This window comes from Astatotilapia calliptera, chromosome 9 (assembly GCF_900246225.1).
Source record: "Astatotilapia calliptera chromosome 9, fAstCal1.2, whole genome shotgun sequence".
Taxonomy (NCBI): domain Eukaryota; kingdom Metazoa; phylum Chordata; class Actinopteri; order Cichliformes; family Cichlidae; genus Astatotilapia; species Astatotilapia calliptera.
Genome location: NC_039310.1, coordinates 29176646 through 29196142, shown reverse-complemented (window position 1 = coordinate 29196142; position 19497 = coordinate 29176646). Strand labels below are relative to the sequence as shown.

The window sequence follows — 19497 nt, the reverse complement described above, 5'->3', positions numbered from 1 at the left end:
TAAACTGACAAACAGCAGTCCGATTGTCCCTTTTTTGTCGGTCTTTATTTTCCTGCTGCTGTTGTACATTTTTCATACAGTAGTGAACTTGTATATGTAATTCACAAATTTGTACAAGTAATGCAGACATTTTACCTAAAACAAAAAAACCAAATGAAATAAACAAACAGCTACAGTCATGTTAATAGAAATGCATTTTTCACTCTTTCACACTGAAACAACTGATTTACTTAAAAAAGAAAAAAGAAGAATAAAAAGAGCCTCTATTACATCAATGAAGCCACCATTATCACATGTCACTGCAGGGTGGAACATTTATTGCTTGATAAATAAAGATGTTACATCTTGTGATACCAAAGCTCCTATTCACTACGCTAACTATTAAAACGGAGTTGTACTGTATCAGAGTTATTCTTTACAAGCGTTACTCCATCAAACAAAAGGAAGCTGTAATAGAAAAAACAAACAAACAAACAAAAAACTGCCGCCACGACATCCACATCGGACAAAATGTTGTGTGAGGTTAGAGGACTTTAAAGGTACTTTTTGTAAAAAAAGAAAAAGAAACAAAAAGTGTAATGCAAACGTTCACCACCAGGAGGTGGTGTTTCACCAGGAAGCACAGTTATCCGCCCCAAACAGCGCCACCTTCTTCTGTATAAGTTTAAAATGATATCTGATCAGACCTCTAGCTTATCTAAAGTTTCTGTTCGCTTTATAAAAACACTACACAGTCTTTTAGCTACCAAACGAGCCAGGTCAGTGTGACAGAGAGGACACTATACTGACTCACTGCTCCACCTTGTGGTCCAAAGTGGTATTACAGGAGTACAGCTCAGCCTTGCTTTAGCTGACATCTCTGCCACAAAATACAAAGATGTTGATTTCCATCCGTCTGTGTATCCAGATCACGGTTGTGGGGTCTGCAGTCTAAGGAGACCTTCCTCTTCCAGCCACTTAATCCAGCAGACAGTCCTGAAACACCTCGCTAAAGGAGGAAGCTGAACTACCTAAACTGACTCCTCCTACCCTGAGCTAATCGCCCTCTCTCTAATGGAGATCCCAGAAATCCACAGGAGGAAACTCCTTTTTTCATTGCTGCTTATACCCTTGAAATCATTCTTCTGGTCAGATATACAACAATTCACGCTCACAGTAACCCAACACGCTCGTCTTTGGACTTGGAAATCATCTTCACACAACGGGCTGTTTTTACAAAAAGCACCTTTAAGCGGTTTGAAGCAGGTCAGTCGCTGTGAATCAAAGCTTCACTTTCTACAGTAGAAGAAAATGTAGAATCAGTTTCTTTTTTCACACACTTCACCATTAAGCTGGGAAGTGAAACGAGGAACTTGGATCAGAACGTTAGACATCTGAACAACGGTAAATTGTACAGATCTGCTGATTGGGCTTTTTCCCCCCTCACTTCCCTCCTGATTCTGACATCTGCTGATTGAAAAGACAGCACAAGTAATCAAACTGGTTATCTTTATGTGTACAGCTGGTTAATGCTGGGAGAAAACTGGTTACATCTGGTAAACCCAAACAGTGGATTTTACAGGAAGAATGTAGTTTAACTGTGACTCACACGAACAGTTAGCAGGTCATTCAAAGAAGTGAAACGGGTTTAAGCACAACAGCATGAAATCATCAGTGCTGATCATGACGTCACTGCTGAACACAAAGAGAGAATCTTATTGGGATTCTTCAGGTTATAATAATTTGATTCTGCCTTTTATTGCCGCTCTTTCCTCCTCTCTGCCAAGGAAACAAAAATCTTCATTAGAAAAATAACTGATCTGTTTTTCGCCTCTTTCAGATCTCCATCACACTCCTTTTTTTCCTCAAGCTCAAGACTGGCGTCACACAACAGTATCGGCCACTGACACTGTTAAACTGCATTTTGTTTGCCATATGACCCGTGTTCTCCTTGAGGAGCTGTAAATCATCCTGCTGGATCATGAATTTCATTTCACTTCTACTAAAAATATGGGCATTTTTAAAAGGATGACTGGGTCAGGTTTTATTCTTATAGTTTTGACCAGTAAACCAACTCAACTGAAGCCACGCTGCTTCTTTAAGGGTTTATGTTTTGGGAGGAGGAGGAGGGAGGTTTATAGCTTCATTTGATGCTTTTTGCATCAGTGTTAATTTGGTGGAAACGCTCGTCTGTAAATATGTTAGAATCTAAGTGATTTTGATAATAAACCAAAATACAGACCATGAGCTGTGAATCTGATCGTCTGTTTCTCATACGTCACAATTTAAAAAAAAAAAAAAAAAATACTGGAAAGTTTTTTTATTATTGCAAAATATTAAATGTGTGCACGCCGGCGAATCATTATTCTGGTTTTTCCACGTACAAATTGTGGAAACCACATCACATGTTTCTAGTTTCAGCCTCTGAAATGCAGAACTTGGTGCTTTTCTCCATTTTAACTCACAGAGAGCTGAAAGTCTTTGGGTTTTGGGAAGTATGGAAGACAAAAAAAGACTTCTGAGGATTCTGCTTGAGACTTTTTTTGACAAATAATAATCACATAATGCGATTAATTTATCTAAAAAGTCTGAAAACGCTCCCATCACTGTCTGTCCTACTGGATTTAACTGAATGTGGCGACAAAAAGTTTGGATTATATTTTGCCGTCCGTCGTCCAAAATATTTTGTCTAACCTTGATGTTAGTTTCTAACTCGACTGCTCGCATTTCCTGTTTGTACCACAGGTTGAAATGATGGTCAAAACTATGAAAATAAAGCCCGAGTTGGACCAAATTGTCTTTGTATTGTAGATTATCTTTACAAATGTTGATTTTTTTATCCTGAACATGAGCACTGACTTTATGCCAATCAGCGAGTGACTGTTTAAAACTGAAGTTTAGTTCTGATCAGTGTTACTCAGGCCTCACTGCTGGGGGGGCATGTTGTCCATGTTGTCCACCGTCTTGATGATGACAATCTGCTCCAGCGTCTGTGCGGGCGAAGGCGGCGGCCGCAGCTGCTCCACCAGCGCGTGCAGCGTGTCCGAGTTGATGGTCTGCTCCTGATCGGCGTCGAAGGTCACCTGCTCTGTGGTGGTGAGAGGGGTGTGCGTGGGCTCCGCCTTGAAGTCCTGGATGATGGCGGCGGCGTCCGTGATGCTGTCAGCGGTCACGCTGGCGGTGGTTGCAGCAGAGTCAGTGGTGGCGACGTCGGAGGCAGCCGCGGCGGGGTCGGTGGCTTTGGGGTTGGGAGTGGCCGGTTCAGGGTTGGCCGGCTCGCCCTCGGGAATGGAGCCCAAACCTTTGTTCTCCTGGGAGAGCTTGCTCTGGACGAAGGCCACGGGATGGCTGGTGGACAGCAGGACCACTGCTCAAACACACAAAACCCAGTCAGACAGCCAGAAGACAACATGGAAACAACACAGTTTTACTGCCTGTTCTTTAAAAGGCCCCCAAGCAGAATTGGGAGCTTTGCTGTTGTGCCTTTAAGGCAGCAGCAGCACTGCACACTTGTTAAAGGCAGATCCAACACTCCCATGTTAAGCCTGATTTATAGTCCTGGCTCACAACACTGTTTGACTTTGAGCTTGTGCTCTGGTGTGTCTGTTTTACTTTGCCATCACCAGTGGACTGGGCTTTGAGTTAATAAATCTGGAACACCCACTTAAAAAAAAATAAATCAATCAATAATAATATTCCATTCTCACTGGGATCACAGCTCGACCTCAAACTCTCCACTGACTCTACATACTGAAGTCTGCCACGTTGGTTTAAAGATGGAGAATAACCCCACATATCTGAAGCGTACAGGCACAGAGATGTAAAATCTCCAGAAACTGGCGCCTTTAATGTGTTGACTTGGTCAGCAACCCCCGCCCCCCAAAAAAGACACTGAATTCACTTCCTCTATTAGGCACTTCCTCTGTTGCCAGAGAGGAAGTTTCTGCTGCTGGTCTAAGTGGTGCCTCTGCAGGTAGCCTGCACACTGCAGACAATGGGATGCTTACATGCTGCAGCATCCTGCTTTATTGCACAGGCCATGGAAACTTCAAAAAGCTAACGTGAACCAGGATACTGATGCACATGTAAACACAGAGATGGGCTTCCAGCCTCAGGGCTGAATCATGCAGTGACACTGAGGGGTGGTTTTTCTGACTGAAGCTGCAAAAAGATCAACACGTCCCAAAACACTTTCAGGTTCTTATTCAATTAAACTTTAACAGCACTTTAAGACACGGTGGATTTTAATAAACAGGCTGACAGCTCACCGGCTCGGGCTCTCTCCTTGTGTTGCCGCACTTCGTCGGCGTGAGCTTTGTCCTGGTGTTTGATCATGTTCTTCACGCTGGCAAATCTGTTTCCACAGAGCAGGCACTGCACGCCACTGTTCCCCTCTGCAAACACCACGAGAACACATTTAAATACTGCAGCCAATCGGTTTCTGGCTCTCTGTTTATACCCTGATTGGTCAGAAACTGTGTGGAGCTGAGAGCTTGCTCTTTATAACTCACTTCATTATCTCTTCCACACCCGTTTGAGGCACATTTTTAAAATAGTTTCATTATGTCAATAAAGCACATTTTAGGTTATGAGCTCTCCTGAAAGACAGCCGCAGTTAGCAGTAGGATCCTGGTGTGATACTGCTGACTTTCAGTCCCATCTAACCACTCTTTAAATGTTTGGCGTAACAAACAAAGCTTTAAACTCACCTGGGTGAAGTCGCCGCATGTGTTTCTTCAGTTCAGATGATGTGACAAATTTGGCGTCGCATTTAGGCTGCGAACATTTGTACGGAGTCTCGCCTGAAACGCACAGAAATACAGAAAAATGCCTGTAAAGTCTATTTGCCCAGTGCGGCAGGAAACCAGAGCAGCGCATCCTTTCATTTGCACGTCTCTCACCAGTGTGTTTACGTGTGTGGGCAATGAGAGAGGAAGACACAGAGAAGGACATGCCACACAGGTCGCACTGGTACGGTTTCTCCCCAGTGTGTCGTCGCTTGTGGTACGTCAGCGTGCTGGACTGAGCGAACGCCTGGCCGCAGATGTCACAGACGTACGGTTTCTCCCCGCTGTGCAGTCTGTGGGAAACGTGTTAAAATTTAACTTTATTTATAGAACAACAGCCTAGAAAAGCGCTATATAAATCCAATCCATTATTATTATTATTAAATAACCACCTACACACGTGTGCCACCCAGCAACCACATTTTTCTTCAGTGGCCCTCAGACCAGCAGAACTGTTACTATAGAAACTACTGGGTAGTTTAACCTACAATAGGTTAATGTTATTAGTTCTGCCACTCGTAAACACCCTCGTGTGTGCGAGAGCAAAATAAAGATCTTTAACTAGCTCCTCTGTGGAAGCAGAGCAGCAGCTGAATCGTTACGTCAGTCATATGTAATAAAAGGTGGGTTGCATGCAGATACGCAAGCTCTTGGCCCTCCTGGCCTCAGCTCCTTCCACACTGACGTACCTGATGTGTATTTTATAATTGGACGAGGTAGCAAACTTGAAGCCGCAGCGCTCACAGGTGTACGGCTTCTCCTCGCCGTGGTGCATTCGGCGGTGAGCGACCAGCTGGCACTTCTGAGCGAAACACTTGTCACAATCGGCACAATTGAACGGCTTCTCGCCTGCAACAGAGAAACAAGGAGGACGCTTGTTATACGTGTGTTACATTATCACTGCCAGCTGATGGGTTAAAAGGTTTTCCACTTATCTGGTGACAGACACCGGTCTTCACATCCACGTTGCACATACTTTCATTTTAACTCAAAGGTTTGCTGAGTGATACGATGCATTTCTGTTCCAAACTTAAACTCATGCTTGTGCTCAACATCCTATGTTTGTCTTCCTGCTTCCGGAGCTTGTTTTTGCAGCTCAGGAAGCAGAAAGTATGGGACAGCTCTGTGACACAGAGGGAGGATTCTGCTGCAGAGGATGTGCAAACGTCTTACGCATTTAAATGTCACAGAAAAGCACCGGAGCACCAGTTTGACACGTTTAATACGTGTAAGAAACTTTTCTTCTGTTTATCAAGCAGATTTCAACCAAAGTTTTCACTGAAATGATGAATAAAACCAGCACACAGGCATCCACACTCGAAGTCAGGTGACAGGAAATTACAGAGAATTGATTAGAAACAATGCAGTAGGGTTACAGACTGTATATAAATGATGGAAGAAGTCCTGTTTTTAAAACAATAAACATGACTCTGTTGGAAGTAAGACTACAAAGTAGCATCTGAGCCCAGAAACTCATCAGGAGATGTTTCGACTGTAAAGGCCTGAACGGTTCAAAAGTTTTTTCTTTTAATGGTATCTGAAAGCAGTGACTGAGGTTTTGTTTTATTTTGCAAAGAAACAAACAAAACCAAAACAAAAAACCTTTAGCTGATTAGGGGTTAAAGTTAATGAGATTCAAATCAAAGTAACCGAAGTTTGATTCTGACTAAGAACCTTGCAGGTGGATTTTCCTGTCTTTACACACTTAATTATAAATGAAAAGGTGTGTAGCAGCCTCACATCTTCACAAACCCAGTAACAAAAACACGTGACACTCAGTGCTGAGCTCACCTGTGTGTATGCGCAGGTGTGTTTTCAGCTGCGTGGCCTGCCTGAAGGTTTTGGAGCAGAAGATGCAGGCGAACGGCTTCAGCCCCTTGTGGATCTTCTCGTGGCGGCGCAGGCTGCTCACGTCTTTAAACAGTTTGTTGCACTCTGTGCACGACAGCGACATCTCGCCCAGAGCCAGCGCATCCATCTCCCCGATCTCGCCCTCTTCCACTCCCTCCCCCGCCTCCTCCTCCTCTGTGCCTCCGCCAATGCTGTCATCCCCCGCCTCCTCCTCCTCCTCCTCCTCCACCTCATCGGTCTGTCCCCTGTTTCGGCCCCTGCCTCTCCCGCGGCCTCTCCCTCTCCCGCGGCCTCGCCCTCTCCTCCCCTCTCCGGTGCTCAGCCTCGGCCTCTTCATCCCAGGCTCCTCCTCATCTTCTTCCCCCTGTGAGGGGCTCCAGTCTGCTGAGGTGTCTCCAAAGTCCTTCACGCTCGTATCAGAGTCATCCAAATAGAGTTCTTGACTTTTTAAGCTCCCTCTTCCTCTTCCTCTTCCTCTCCCCCTGCCCCTGCCCCTGCCTCTCCCTCGTCCTCTCCCTCTGTAGCTGTAGATTTTGGGCATGCCGTCAGCCGAGCTGCTCGCCTCCATCTGCTCGTCGCCAAAACTTTTAGGCTTTCTACCTCTCTTCCTGCCCCCTACTCTCCCGGTGCTCCTTGGTGTGCTTGGGGTGTACTCTTCATCGTCTTCCACAAACATATCTCTGCCCTCATCATCCTGCTCTCTGCTGCCCTTACCTTCCTCGTGCCATTCCCCCGCAACAGAGACTATGGATAGTGGGACTGGGGAGGTGGGGCTGCTTGGGGAGGCGGGGCTGGGAGGCGAGAGACCCGTCTCTTTATCTGCCTCCGACTGTGACGTTTCGCCGAGCTCAGACCAGTGAGGGAACTCCTCCAGATATTTCGTGGCCTCGGCCATTCCTAAGAAGATGGCAGCTCGCCGTACGGCCGCTTGTCGGGTGCTGGAACCAGAAAGAAAAACATTTTACTCAAAGTACCAACTCAAAATTCAGTTCACAAGTGTCCCACGCCTATGACCTTTTCATAATCTAACATCATGTGGACTGACTGCAGCATTAACCAATGAAATCACGCTAAAAACATATCCTTAGAAACTAAAGTGGCTGCTTGTGCAGTATGTCACTAAAATGTTGGAGAAGTTGATCACTCCAGAGAATAATCGGTGGGCAACTCCAGGCCTCAAGGGCCGGTGTCCTGCAGGTTTTAGATCTCACTCAGGGTCAACACCCCTGAGTCAAATGATTAGTTCATTATCAGAGCTCTAAAGAACCTTAAGACATGTTGAGGAGGTCATTTAAATCAGCTGTGTGTCTAAAACCTGCAGGACACCGGCCCTCCAGGCCTGGAGTTGTCCCCCCCCCCGTTGTACATAAACCTAAAACACTCGCCTTGTAAGTTATTGCTTGTTGTTGTTATGGAAACAGCACCACCCAACAGAGCTAGCCAAACGTCAGGTATGAATACCTTAAAGGGGCGTCCGCAGAACAAGTATCTAACAGTGCCATGGCAACCAGTGACCACAAAAAGTCAGTCTGGAGTGAAAAATTGGTCAATTTAGAGGCAACTGGTTGAAACAATAACTGATGAGAGTGAGTACGGACACCTGACATGGGACAAGGCGATAATGCAGCAGAGTGCTACTCAGCAACGAGAGCCTGAAACAGCAACAAACTGATGACGAACGGATCGCTTCCTGTGCGGATGCCCCTCACTGGAGTCCACTTATCACCAACATCATCAAACAACTGGCTCAAGGCAAAACTCAAACTCAGTGCTGCGCTTAATCAAGCAGTCTTCCTGTACAAGCAGGTGAGCTAACGTTAGCTAACACATATGGTCAAAAGGAGTGACTGCAGGAAAAAACTACAGTCAACATTAGCAGACAACATTAACCAAACTAAGATCTCTGCTCAAATGACCAAACTGCAAACGTCTCACTTAGCAAAACTCTCCTAGCTAACAAAGCAACATCCTGTCTTGAAGAAGCTACTTTCAGTCCTTGTTTCAAAAGAGATCTCCACAGCGTGTAGCACCACACGTTTGATTTTGCAGACCTTTCATAAATAGTTTTTTGTGTCCTCCTGAGATCTTTGGCTTGTTGGCGAACAGGTAAGCCACCATACTACGAAGCCGCCATCTTGATTTGCAGCGATGAAGAAGCCTTTAACGCCACAAAACAACCAAGAACTTATTCACGCAGCTAGCAGGCTAACTGTATCTTGTGTGCCAACTTTAACCCTGTACTGTCTGAAAAACTATTTAGCTACCTTTCTTAATTAAAAAAAACAAAAGCTTAATGAGCTAATGTGAACCACAACAACAACTAATAATAAGCACATTTTAGCCATCAGTAAATCACGTAGAGGCACAAAGCAAAGATGTCTCACTAACATTTACTTTCCATAACGTGTATGTATCTGACGTTGGCTTCATCACATCCAAGTCTACTTTGCTGTCATTCTGTTCATATGTTGTACACTCAGGTTGTTGGGTATACAGATGTAGAACTGTACAGGATGACCCTGCGTAAATGCTATCCGTGTTTTGGCTGATGCTGGCTTCTAAACCCTCACGCTTACCTGCTGAGGTTCATGTGTCCCGTGTAGACGAACTCCAGGAGCTTCTCCAGCGAGTACCGGCTGACCTTGTCGGGGTCCAAAGTCGTGATCTCTTCCCCCTTTTCAGCATGGGAGGAGAAATACTCACTGAACGCAGCGAGGATGTTACGGTGAGCCCTGAACTCCACGTCCTTCACCATTATGGTGATGTCACACAGAAAGTCCATCTCCCGCTGCTGGTGCAGGCGCTGCAGGAGCAGCTTCCCATGGTTGAAGACATGCGCCATCACTGCTGCTGGAAAACAGGCGAGGGCATCCTCATCACTAACGCATTAGCAACGGGAAAATACAACTTTGCATGAAGGGAGACGTTTCTCCTGCTCCAGGAGCGATGTAAACAAATTACTGCAGCTACAACACTTTTATCCAGAGTTTTTTCCCACACAGTCCACCAAAAATAGCTTTAACCGAGTCCAAGGAAAATAACCTGTTTTTATATAATATAACAGATTTTTTCAAAAACTAACTTTGGTCATCGAGGCATTTTTACTAAATGATTATAAACACTCAAAATGGACTAAACTTGTGGAGTCAACCATGAAAAGCCCAATTATTTTATAGCTTTACATGAAGCGAGCCTTGGTACGGTGGGTGTGGCTTCTGTGTCTTAAATACCCATCAAACAGGCCAAAGCGGGGAAAAAGCTGTTGCTTGTAAATGCAATCAATGTTGTTTGAATTATTAGACCTTAGAGCAGGGGTGGGCAACTCCAGGCCTCGAGGGCCGGTGTCCTGCAGGTTTCAGATGTGTTCTTGATCAAACACAGCTGATTCAAACGGCTAAATTACCTCCTCAACATGTCTTGAAGTTCTCCAGAGGCCTGGTAATGAACTAATCATTTGATTCAGGTGTGTTGACACAGGGTGAGATCTAAAACCTGCAGGACACCGGCACTCGAGGCCTGGCGTTGCCTACCCCTGCCTTAGAGATTGACTGAATAGTATTTACTACCTGTTTGAGGCCTTGAATTATTCTCATACACCTGAGAACATCAAGGGACGACTTCAGTAAGGCTAGATGTTATATTAGCTCATCCATTCGTAACATACAGGAAAAAAAAAAAGCTAGAATCCCCCCCCCCCCCCCCCCCCCGCCCCACACACACACACACACACACACACACACACACACACACACACACACACACACACACACACTTCTAATAATATCACATTTATGCTCACTGGGGAAAGAAAAAAGCTTTCAGTCTTCAAAAACATCAGATCCTTCTACTCCAGAGGACATAGGTTTTTCCAGCACTGATGACACCAGCGTATTCTACGCTAGATTCGACACAGCGAACACCATGAGACCGGACAGTGTGCGCACCGCGGATGACGTCAGTGCGCACACTGTGTCTGAGGAGGATGTGCGGAAGTGCTTCAGGAAGGTGAACGCACGCAAAGCTACTGGTCTGGACGGGATTCCCGGCCGCGTCCTCAAGTCATGCGCGGCTCAGCTGGCTGGAGTGTTCACGCACATCTTCAACCTTTCCCTCTCTCTGTCTGTAGTCCCAGCCTGCTTCAAAGTGGCCACCATCGTCCCTGTACCCAAATCCTCCACCATCTCCTCATTAAACGACTGCCGACCTGTAGCCCTGACCCCCATCGTGAGCAAATGCTTCGAGAAGCTGGTCAGGGACTTCGTTTGCTCTGCGCTACCCGACTCACTGGACCCTCTACAGTTCGCATACCGCCACAACAGGTCCACTGATGATGCCATAGCCCTGACACTACACACTGCCCTGTCACACCTGGAGAAGAGAGACACGTATGTGAGGATGCTGTTTGTAGATTACAGCTCAGCATTCAATGCCATCGTTCCCTCGAAGCTGGACAGGAAACTGCAGGATCTAGGACTGAGCAGCTCCCTCTGCAGCTGGATCCTTAGCTTCCTGTCTGACAGACGCCAAGTGGTCAGACTGGGCAGCATCACCTCATCCCCCATCACACTGAACACTGGTGCTCCACAGGGGTGTGTACTGAGCCCTCTCCTGTACTCACTCTACACCTACGACTGCACAGCCACTAACAGCTCCAACATCATTGTGAAGTTTGCGGACGACACTACAGTGGTGGGTCTTATCACCAACGGTGATGAGACGGCTTACAGGGAGGAGGTCAGCGCCCTGACCCACTGGTGTCAAGACAACCATCTCACCCTCAACGTCGCAAAGACAAAGGAGTTGATAGTGGACTTCCGGAGGTGCAGAGAAGTACACACCCCCATCACCATCAACGGCGCTGCTGTGGAGAGAGTGAGCAGCTTCCGGTTCCTTGGAGTACATCTGGCTGAGGATCTTACGTGGTCAGTACACACAAACAAAACAGTGAAGAAGGCGCAGCAGCGCCTCTTCTTTCTCAGGAGACTGAAAAGATTCGGCATGAGCCCCCGCATCCTCAGGACCTTCTATCACTGTGCCATTGAGAGCATCCTCACTGGATGCATCACCACCTGGTATGGCAACAGCACCGCCTACAACCGCAAAGCTCTCCAGAGAGTAGTGCGGTGCTCTGAACGGATAATTGGAGGTGAGCTTCCCTCCCTCCAAGACATCTACAGGAAGCGCTGCCTGAGGAAAGCGGGGAGGATCATCAAGGACTCCAGTCACCCCAGCATAAACTGTTCAGACTACTTCCATCAGGAAGGAGGTTCTGCAGCATCCGGTCCCGTACCAGCAGACTGAGAGACAGCTTTTTCCATCAGGCCATCAGACTGCTGAACACGTCATAGACACCTCACCTCCACTACTGGAACTTCAACATTATGCACTCCACACTGTATATAAATGCCACTTGTTTTGCACATGTCAACTACCAACCTTTATTTTATTATTTACTCTATTTACTTTGTAATAAAAAAAAAAAAATAAAAAAAAATATATATAATAATATATATATATATATATATATATATATATATATACTACACGCCTTTGGAACAGAGGATCGCAAGTTCGATTCCTGCCTGGGGCGTCTGTATCCAGTAAGGGTCCTAAGGCTAGACCCCCTATGCTAAGCAAGCCTACCGCAGACATGAGCGAGACAGATAAATATGAAGGCATGCCGGCTCGGACGTCGCCCGGATCAACAAGGTCCGCGTCAGGTGTTGAGGAACCAGGGCACCCTGACGAAAAGTGGGCTACTGGAACAAGAAGGCATCGGTGGGCAAGGGCTCAGAGAAGAGCTCGAGAGGATGTGGAGGGTGAAGGTAACGGTGGTCCCCGTGGTAATCGGAGCACTAGGTGCGGTGACTCCCAAGCTAGGCGAGTGGCTCGCGAGTGTTGTGATATATATATATATATATATATATATATATATATATATATATATATATATATATATATATATATATATATATATATATATATATATACACACACACACACACACACACACATATACGCGCACACACACACACACACACACACACACACACACACACACACACACACACGTAGTATTCACATTCAGTAATATGCATACACTCTTATATTGTACATACATTTATTCATATAACTCTCAGATTTAGCCATTCTTATATTTTGCTTGTTCTTATGTTATTGTACTTTGCACACCTCTGTTGCTTGTGAAGCTCGCACAAGAATTTCACTCACATGTACTGTACCAGTGTATCTGCACATGTGATGTGACAATAAAAGTGATTTGATTTGAAAACTGATGGATTGCAGATAAACCTGAGGTTACCTCACTAACTGAATCCAGCTTCATATGACAGACATCTGCTACCAGAGCCACAGGTGTGACTTTGACACCACAAGATTTATTTCAACAATTTTACACACTAGCTCCTCTGATCAGTAATAATCAGCACTGTTCTTGAGATAAATCAGACTAACCAAATTCTACCTGAGAGTTTCTTTTATATAAAGAACATGTCTACATTGTAACAAAAAAGCGGTCTCCTTGGCTGAACTGGAGAAAATTAATCAGTGTTTTTTAGATTACAGTAATGTCCTGTTTACTGGCTTAGATAAATCTGAGCTATACAACAACAACAAAAATGAATAATTAAATAAAAAAACAAAAACCGATGATCAGACTATTAACGAGTTCTATTAAGCAAGTTCTTTCTATTTTATACTCTTTACAGAAGCTCCCAGTAGACTTTGATTCATTTTAATGTTAAATTTCAATATTATATAGCAATGTATTTATTCCTAGTTTTTTTGTGTACAGTATTTTGTGACTGCTTGTCTGTGAAAAGCACTTTTATAAATAAGCTTTAATTTAATATCTCCCTGTGTGAGGCCTTGAATTACTCTAAAACGACTAAAGACACCACAAAGAGCCACAAACACCCCATAAACGTAATAAACCTTCCCTGCAGGTTATATTAATGACTCACCTGCTGGAAATCCAGTGTAATGTTTCTAATATTTTTAATAATTGCACAAAATTTAAATCATATCACAAAAAACGTCAATGCACATAAAAACACAGATTTCTCGTGGATTTCTAAAACTTGATAACAGAGTGAAAACTTACTGTGAGTAGTGTGTCAGAGCTGCTGAAGAGTCACAGCTTCGCCTCCTCTTTGCTCTCGGTTTGTAGATTTCTCTCCTGTTAATGACAAAGAGTGTGAGAACGAACCGCGGTGCATATTAATTGTCTAATTAACAGCTCAAAATCCAAACGCGGACTTGTGGACGTCTAACATAAATATTAAAAGCTTGCGAACAGGTATAATGATCTGAATCTACAGCCTTGGCAGGTAAGATGAAGAAGCAGTTTTGGAAAATAAAAGCTCCCGCCCGCTTCCTGAGCAGGCCTCGGGCTGTGGCTAAGGCTAACAGCGGTGTCGCCGTTGGGTTCAATTTACTCCTGCTCGCCGTTTAGGTCTCTTCGCAGACTTATCTGCACTTTGGGTGTAGTAGAAGCCTCCAAACAGGAGAGCAAGGCCCACGGGTGTTTAACCACAGCGGATCATTCACGAAGCAGAAGCTAACTGTTTTCGTAGTGGTAAAAAGCGCGCAAAACATTGTGCTCTTATTTCGAAGGTTTGTACCGGCGGTGCCGACGTAAGCGGCCACAAAAAGCTGCACATGCTTATTTTAGCGACAGCTAATGCACATACGTCTCGAGCTGTAATAAACAAATTGCGTAAATGCGCGATTTTACGCCACAACAAAGTAAATAAAAGCAGAAAAGTACCTTCTAATATCCGCGATCTTCAGCCATAATCCACGTGACATCGAAGTTCTCGCGAGACGACAATATTGCTCAAAGAGAAACTGGGTTCGGTCAAGATAGACACCGTCGCTCCCTGACAAAGGACGACAGTTGGGGAGGGTTACTATCGTTAATACGGAATTACAGTAATAGCAAAAAATAAAAGAATTCATTTCATTTATATTTAACCCTTTAATCTATAGAATACGAAAAATACACATACGAAGCCAATAAAAAAATGTTGCCTAGAAAATAAGAAAATAATTTTAAGCGACACTGATTTTGAAATGTTCAAAAGTGCTGTTGTTGGCTGATATTTATAAATAGCATAGCTGTGTTACCAAGTAGACTGTATCTGTAGGCTATGTATCTGTCAACAGTCATGCACATGTATTTTTATATTTCATATTATATCATTACTATTATGTCGTAGTAATAGCAATAATAATATGCACTGATAATATATAATAATATATTCGACTTTTTCCTGCTTTACTTACAACATGAGCAAGACATTATTTTGTGTGCAGCCTATTTATGACTCAACTATATGTACATTCAAGCGTAAAACATCGTTTTTATGATGTTTTCATTTTGGATTTTAAATATAAGTTCAGATGTGTACAGCCCAAAGAGGGAAACATTTTAATCTAAACAGTCGACCAAGGAACACACGAGGAAATAGCCATAAATAAATAACAGTAATTCAAACTCATTAAATACTGAACAAAAACTTTATTAAATGGAAAAAGTGAAGACACCAACGTCTGACTAACTTTAGATTTTTTCATATAAAATACGTCTAAAATAATTTATGTTTCTATAATGGACTTCCACTATATCTAGTAGATATAGTGGAAGTTTTTAAGTTCAGACACTGTGTGACTGATTTAAGTGTTCGTCAGAGAGATGTCCTGTGGAAAGAAACTGCACAGATGTCTGCTTGTTTTGGTGTACAGTGCTCTGTAGCGCCTACCGGAGGGAAGAGCTGGAACAGGTTGTGTCCAGGTTGTGATGGGTCTGCAGTGATGTTGTCTGCTAGTTTCTTTGCTCTGGCTTTGTACAAATTGTGAATCGAGGGTAAGTCGGGAGCAATGGTTCTTCTGCAGTCCTGACTGTCTGTTGTTGTCTGCTCTTTTTCTGTTTACTGGCTGATCCAAACCGTATGGATGAGCAGAGAACAGACTGGATTATTGCAGAGTAGAACTGGATCAACATCTCCTGAGCTGCAGCAGGAAGTGAATCCTCTCCTTTTGATGATAGTGTCCATACTGGTGGCCGCTTCAGGTTGCTATCTGGAAACTTAACAATTTTGACAGATGGGTCTTCTAAGGTGTCATCATTCGTGTAGAGGGAGAAGATTTATTGCAGCGTAACTAAGGGAATCCTTCCTCATGCTGCTGGGAGATTCCCATGATGCACTGGGTGTTTCTCCTTCAGTCACCTTTCTTGCTATGTGTTAATAGACCTCTCTGCAGTGAATCATACTTGTTATTAACCTCTGTCTCTCTTCCACAGCATGTCTTTTGTCCTGTCTTCCTTCTCTCACCCCAACTGGTCGCAGCAGATGGCCCCGCCCCTCCCTGAGCCTGGTCCTGCTCCAGGTTTCTTCCTGTTAAAAGTGATTTTTTCCTTCCCACTATCACCAAAGCGATTGCTCGTAGGGGGTCATATGATTGTTGGGGTTTTCTCGGTTTTCTTTGTATTATTGTGGCCTTTACAATATAAAGCATTTTAAAGGCAACTCTTGTTGTGATTTGTTGCTATAGAAATAACAACGAATTAAACTGAATAGAAGAGACGAGGAGGGAGGACACAGTCCTGAAATGTGATTCTCCCCAGTCTCACCTGCTGCTTCCTGTCATTCAGAAAGTTTGTGATCCACTGACAGACGGAGGCTGGGACAATGAGCCGAGTGAGTTTGGAGCGGAGGACTCCAGGACATGTAACAGTGCAGTCGAGGTGTTGCAGTGTTGAGGTGCACTCTATGTTGACACCATCATCCACTGAACTATTTGACCAGTAGGTAAACTAAAGGAGTGGAGCAGGGGACATGTGATGTCTTGCAGGTAGGTCAACATCAATCTCTCAAAGGATTTCATGACTACAGACGTGAGGGGCACAGGCCTGTAGTCATTAACCCAGTGATAGAGGGTTCCTTGGGGACTGGGATAATTGTGGATCGTTTGAAACAGCAGGGGACTTCACACAGCTCCAGGGATCTGTCGAAGATCAGTGTGAAGATGGGAGGCAGCTGATCAGCACAGCCTGGTAACATCATGATCTTCTGTCTCCTGAAGAGTTGCCTCACATCTTTTTCACAGAAAGTGGGGTGTGGGTGGGTGTGGACTTGGCTATGTCTTGTGGCTGGAGAGGCTGAAGGGTGTGAAATAATAAGAGTAATAAATAAAAACAATATGATATTTGGTTTTATACAAGTGTTTGGCGCTATTTAGTGTTTGGCTTGCACTCACGTTTATTCAAGAAATCTGTCATTTCAGAAATCTTTGACTGAATTTATAGTTTAGGAAATAATCAAACTGATGTTTAGCTATAGTCTTACTTCAGATTTCCTCTTAATCACATTTGGAGGCCATAATAATGTGCAGGAAAATAATAAACTGTATGCAACAGTGTGCAGCTCAGGCACTAAAACACTGTTTTGCACTCATCATGCATCATGCATGGAGTGAAGGAGCTGATTATTCCAGAGAAAAACACCTTCAGCCCCACATTCAGCCCAACAGGCTGCTGTGAGCTGTTATCCTGCTTGGGTAATTATGGCACATTATCCTGCTCACGTGTGATATTCTTCTTGCTTTTAGCCATAATTAGACTCATTCATCTGCAGCAGAAGATTTGTTCTGTAGCTTCACAGGAGAAAACTGCTGCTCTTGGGATCACTTCAGAAAAAAAGAAGAAGAAGATTAAAACAATATCCTGCAGGTGTGTTTATTGTTTTTGTTGACAGCTAATTAAAAATTCTAGCCTGAAGCAATATGTCCCAAACTGGCAAATGTGGACTGTATTAAATGTGGAGAAGTGTTTTCCCCACGAGTCTGACCTCAAACATGATTGTTTTTGGCAGCAAATATTTTCAGATAGATTTTCAAATGATCTTTTTATGTGTGTGGGTTGTTCAGCAGCAGCTAAAGCTAAAGATCCATATCGTTACACATCTCTAATGCGCAATAACTTTGTGTATAAACCTCACAGAGCAACAGCTGAGGCAGACACATGTAGTAAAATACAAATATTAAATGCGTTCATTTAAATGACATCAGAGGACAGTGAATAAATATTTTTAAAGTTAAACCATGGCTCCGATTCCTGATGTTCATGCACAGAAAAAAGGAAATAGAGGAAGTTTGGATTATATTTTATATTTTTATTGATAATAACAAAGCTACAGTAGCACTTCCGACCTTTCTGCACTGCATTAAAATGCCTCCACACCAGGGGGCGCTGCAGGCTCAACTACAGTAGGGTGAAAGGAGTTTGCAAGATCCTTTGACTACGATGACCTGGATGACTGAGAACCTTCACAGACATACAGTAGGGTGATTTGAACTCAAAACATTATTTATTTATTTACGTATTTATTAATTTATGTATTTATTGTGACAACAATAATAAAGCTTATACAAATGGATTTAATATAAATGCAGTAGTCATGTAGTTAAGAAAGAAAGACAGAAACATTGTTTTATGGTCTTGATGTTTTCGTACTGGCGACAGTTACACCCATAAACCGTTTGAAAGCACCATTCGATGAAGACATTTTATAGCAATACAGCTGAGTTTTACTGCATTATTATTTACCGCTTGCTGGCACACAAACTTCCTCTCATGGCTGTCCACATGAGGCCACATCATGGTTAGTGATGAAAGTTCATTACAAGAATATGTGGCCCTTAAATGTGCCAAAAAGCGGACTCTGTAAAAACACGATGTCTGAGCAATAAAAAAGAAAAAGTTTTTTTTTAATGTTTATGAAAACGCCTAAAAATCTTTCCATTCAAAGACAGAGAGGTGGATCGATGCTTCCTCGGATGTTTTTCTATACAGGAAGATAAATATATCAAAGATGGTGCACACTTTGAAACAGGGCTCACATCCTGTTTCTTTGTATTTTCTTCACTTCGTTGTAAAACACATGCAGTGGATATAATGCATCGCTCTGTTTCTTTAACCGCTTATCCACCTTTCGATCATAGCGAGAGCTGGAGCCTTTCCCAGCTGTCACACCCCGGACAGGTCACCAGTCCATCGTGCACTCACACCCACACTCACGGTTTAGAAACATTTAACCTGGCACGCATGTCTCCGGATTGAGGGAGGAAGTCCGGAGAGAATCCATGCAGGGACAGGCAGAAAATGCAAACCATGCAGAAAGGCCCCGGCTCGCCAGGATGTTCCAAAGAAAAACCTCGCTGTGAGAGGACAGTGTTAACCTCTGCACCCTGTGCACTGATATAATGCACCACATCTAAAGCACTGTCAGTGATTGCTCTTTCTTTACGCTATCAGAAATGTGCATCTTTTAAAATGTAAAAAATAATTCAGACTGACACATCAAAAAGTTATTTTCCTTTTATTTTAGTCCAAAATGGGTGAGGGATAGAAGTGAGGGCTGAGGTTGTCACACACTTAAATGCCAAACCTATAAAACATCCACTTTCAGTAACGACACACTCAATCATTCAACTCGTAAAAAAGAGAGAAAATAAAATTGTTCCTCAGTTAGCTTCTAAATATTCAGTCAAGGACTTTTTAAAAGTTATTTTTGTGTGTACTTTGTCTCTGTACTGCATCACGATGGTCCTGTGTGGTCATTTTTGTTACTCAGCTGGGGCTGCTGGGGCTCAGGAGGTAGAGCGGCTTGTCCACTAATTGGAAGGTCCACTTTATCCCCTGATGCCTGGAAGGTAGATGGTTGAATGAAGCTTACAGTATGAAAGTGCTTTGAGTGCTCAAATAGAGTAGTGTTAAGTACCACGTTTAATGTAAATGTTGGAGGATTACAGATGAACATTCCTTCCACCTCATGCGGGATCTGCAGGAACGTTCGGC

At 43.7% G+C, this 19497-nt stretch overlaps 1 protein-coding gene across 3 annotated transcripts; it reads right to left on the bottom strand.

The window, feature by feature from the left end:
• Positions 1-23: 23 nt before the first annotated feature.
• LOC113029455 (myoneurin-like) lies at positions 24-14638 on the bottom strand. Of its 3 annotated transcripts, none has more exons than XM_026180317.1 (9): positions 14407-14638; positions 13741-13815; positions 9194-9467; positions 6558-7555; positions 5456-5615; positions 4881-5059; positions 4689-4781; positions 4248-4373; positions 24-3346 (listed from the first exon to the last, which is right to left on the bottom strand). In XM_026180317.1, the coding sequence occupies exons 3-9, from the start codon at positions 9457-9459 to the stop codon at positions 2904-2906; spliced, it is 2265 nt and encodes a 754-aa protein (XP_026036102.1). In that variant the 5' UTR covers positions 9460-9467; positions 13741-13815; positions 14407-14638; the 3' UTR covers positions 24-2903. The 3 variants fall into 3 exon arrangements, with proteins under 3 accessions (XP_026036102.1, XP_026036104.1, XP_026036103.1); XM_026180319.1 differs by having other exon boundaries at positions 9194-9464; XM_026180318.1 differs by lacking the exon at positions 14407-14638 and adding an exon at positions 14075-14385.
• Positions 14639-19497: the final 4859 nt, after the last annotated feature.

Coding starts and splice junctions, on each gene's coding strand:
- LOC113029455 (XM_026180317.1), bottom strand. CDS start 9,459: ATGGCGCATGTCTTCAACCATGGGAAGCTGCTCCTGCAGCGCCTGCAC. Junction 4,374..4,688: donor CATGCGGCGACTTCACCCAG/GTGAGTTTAAAG, acceptor TGGTGTTTGCAG/AGGGGAACAGTGGCGTGCAG. Junction 3,347..4,247: donor CAAGGAGAGAGCCCGAGCCG/GTGAGCTGTCAG, acceptor GTGTTTGAGCAG/TGGTCCTGCTGTCCACCAGC.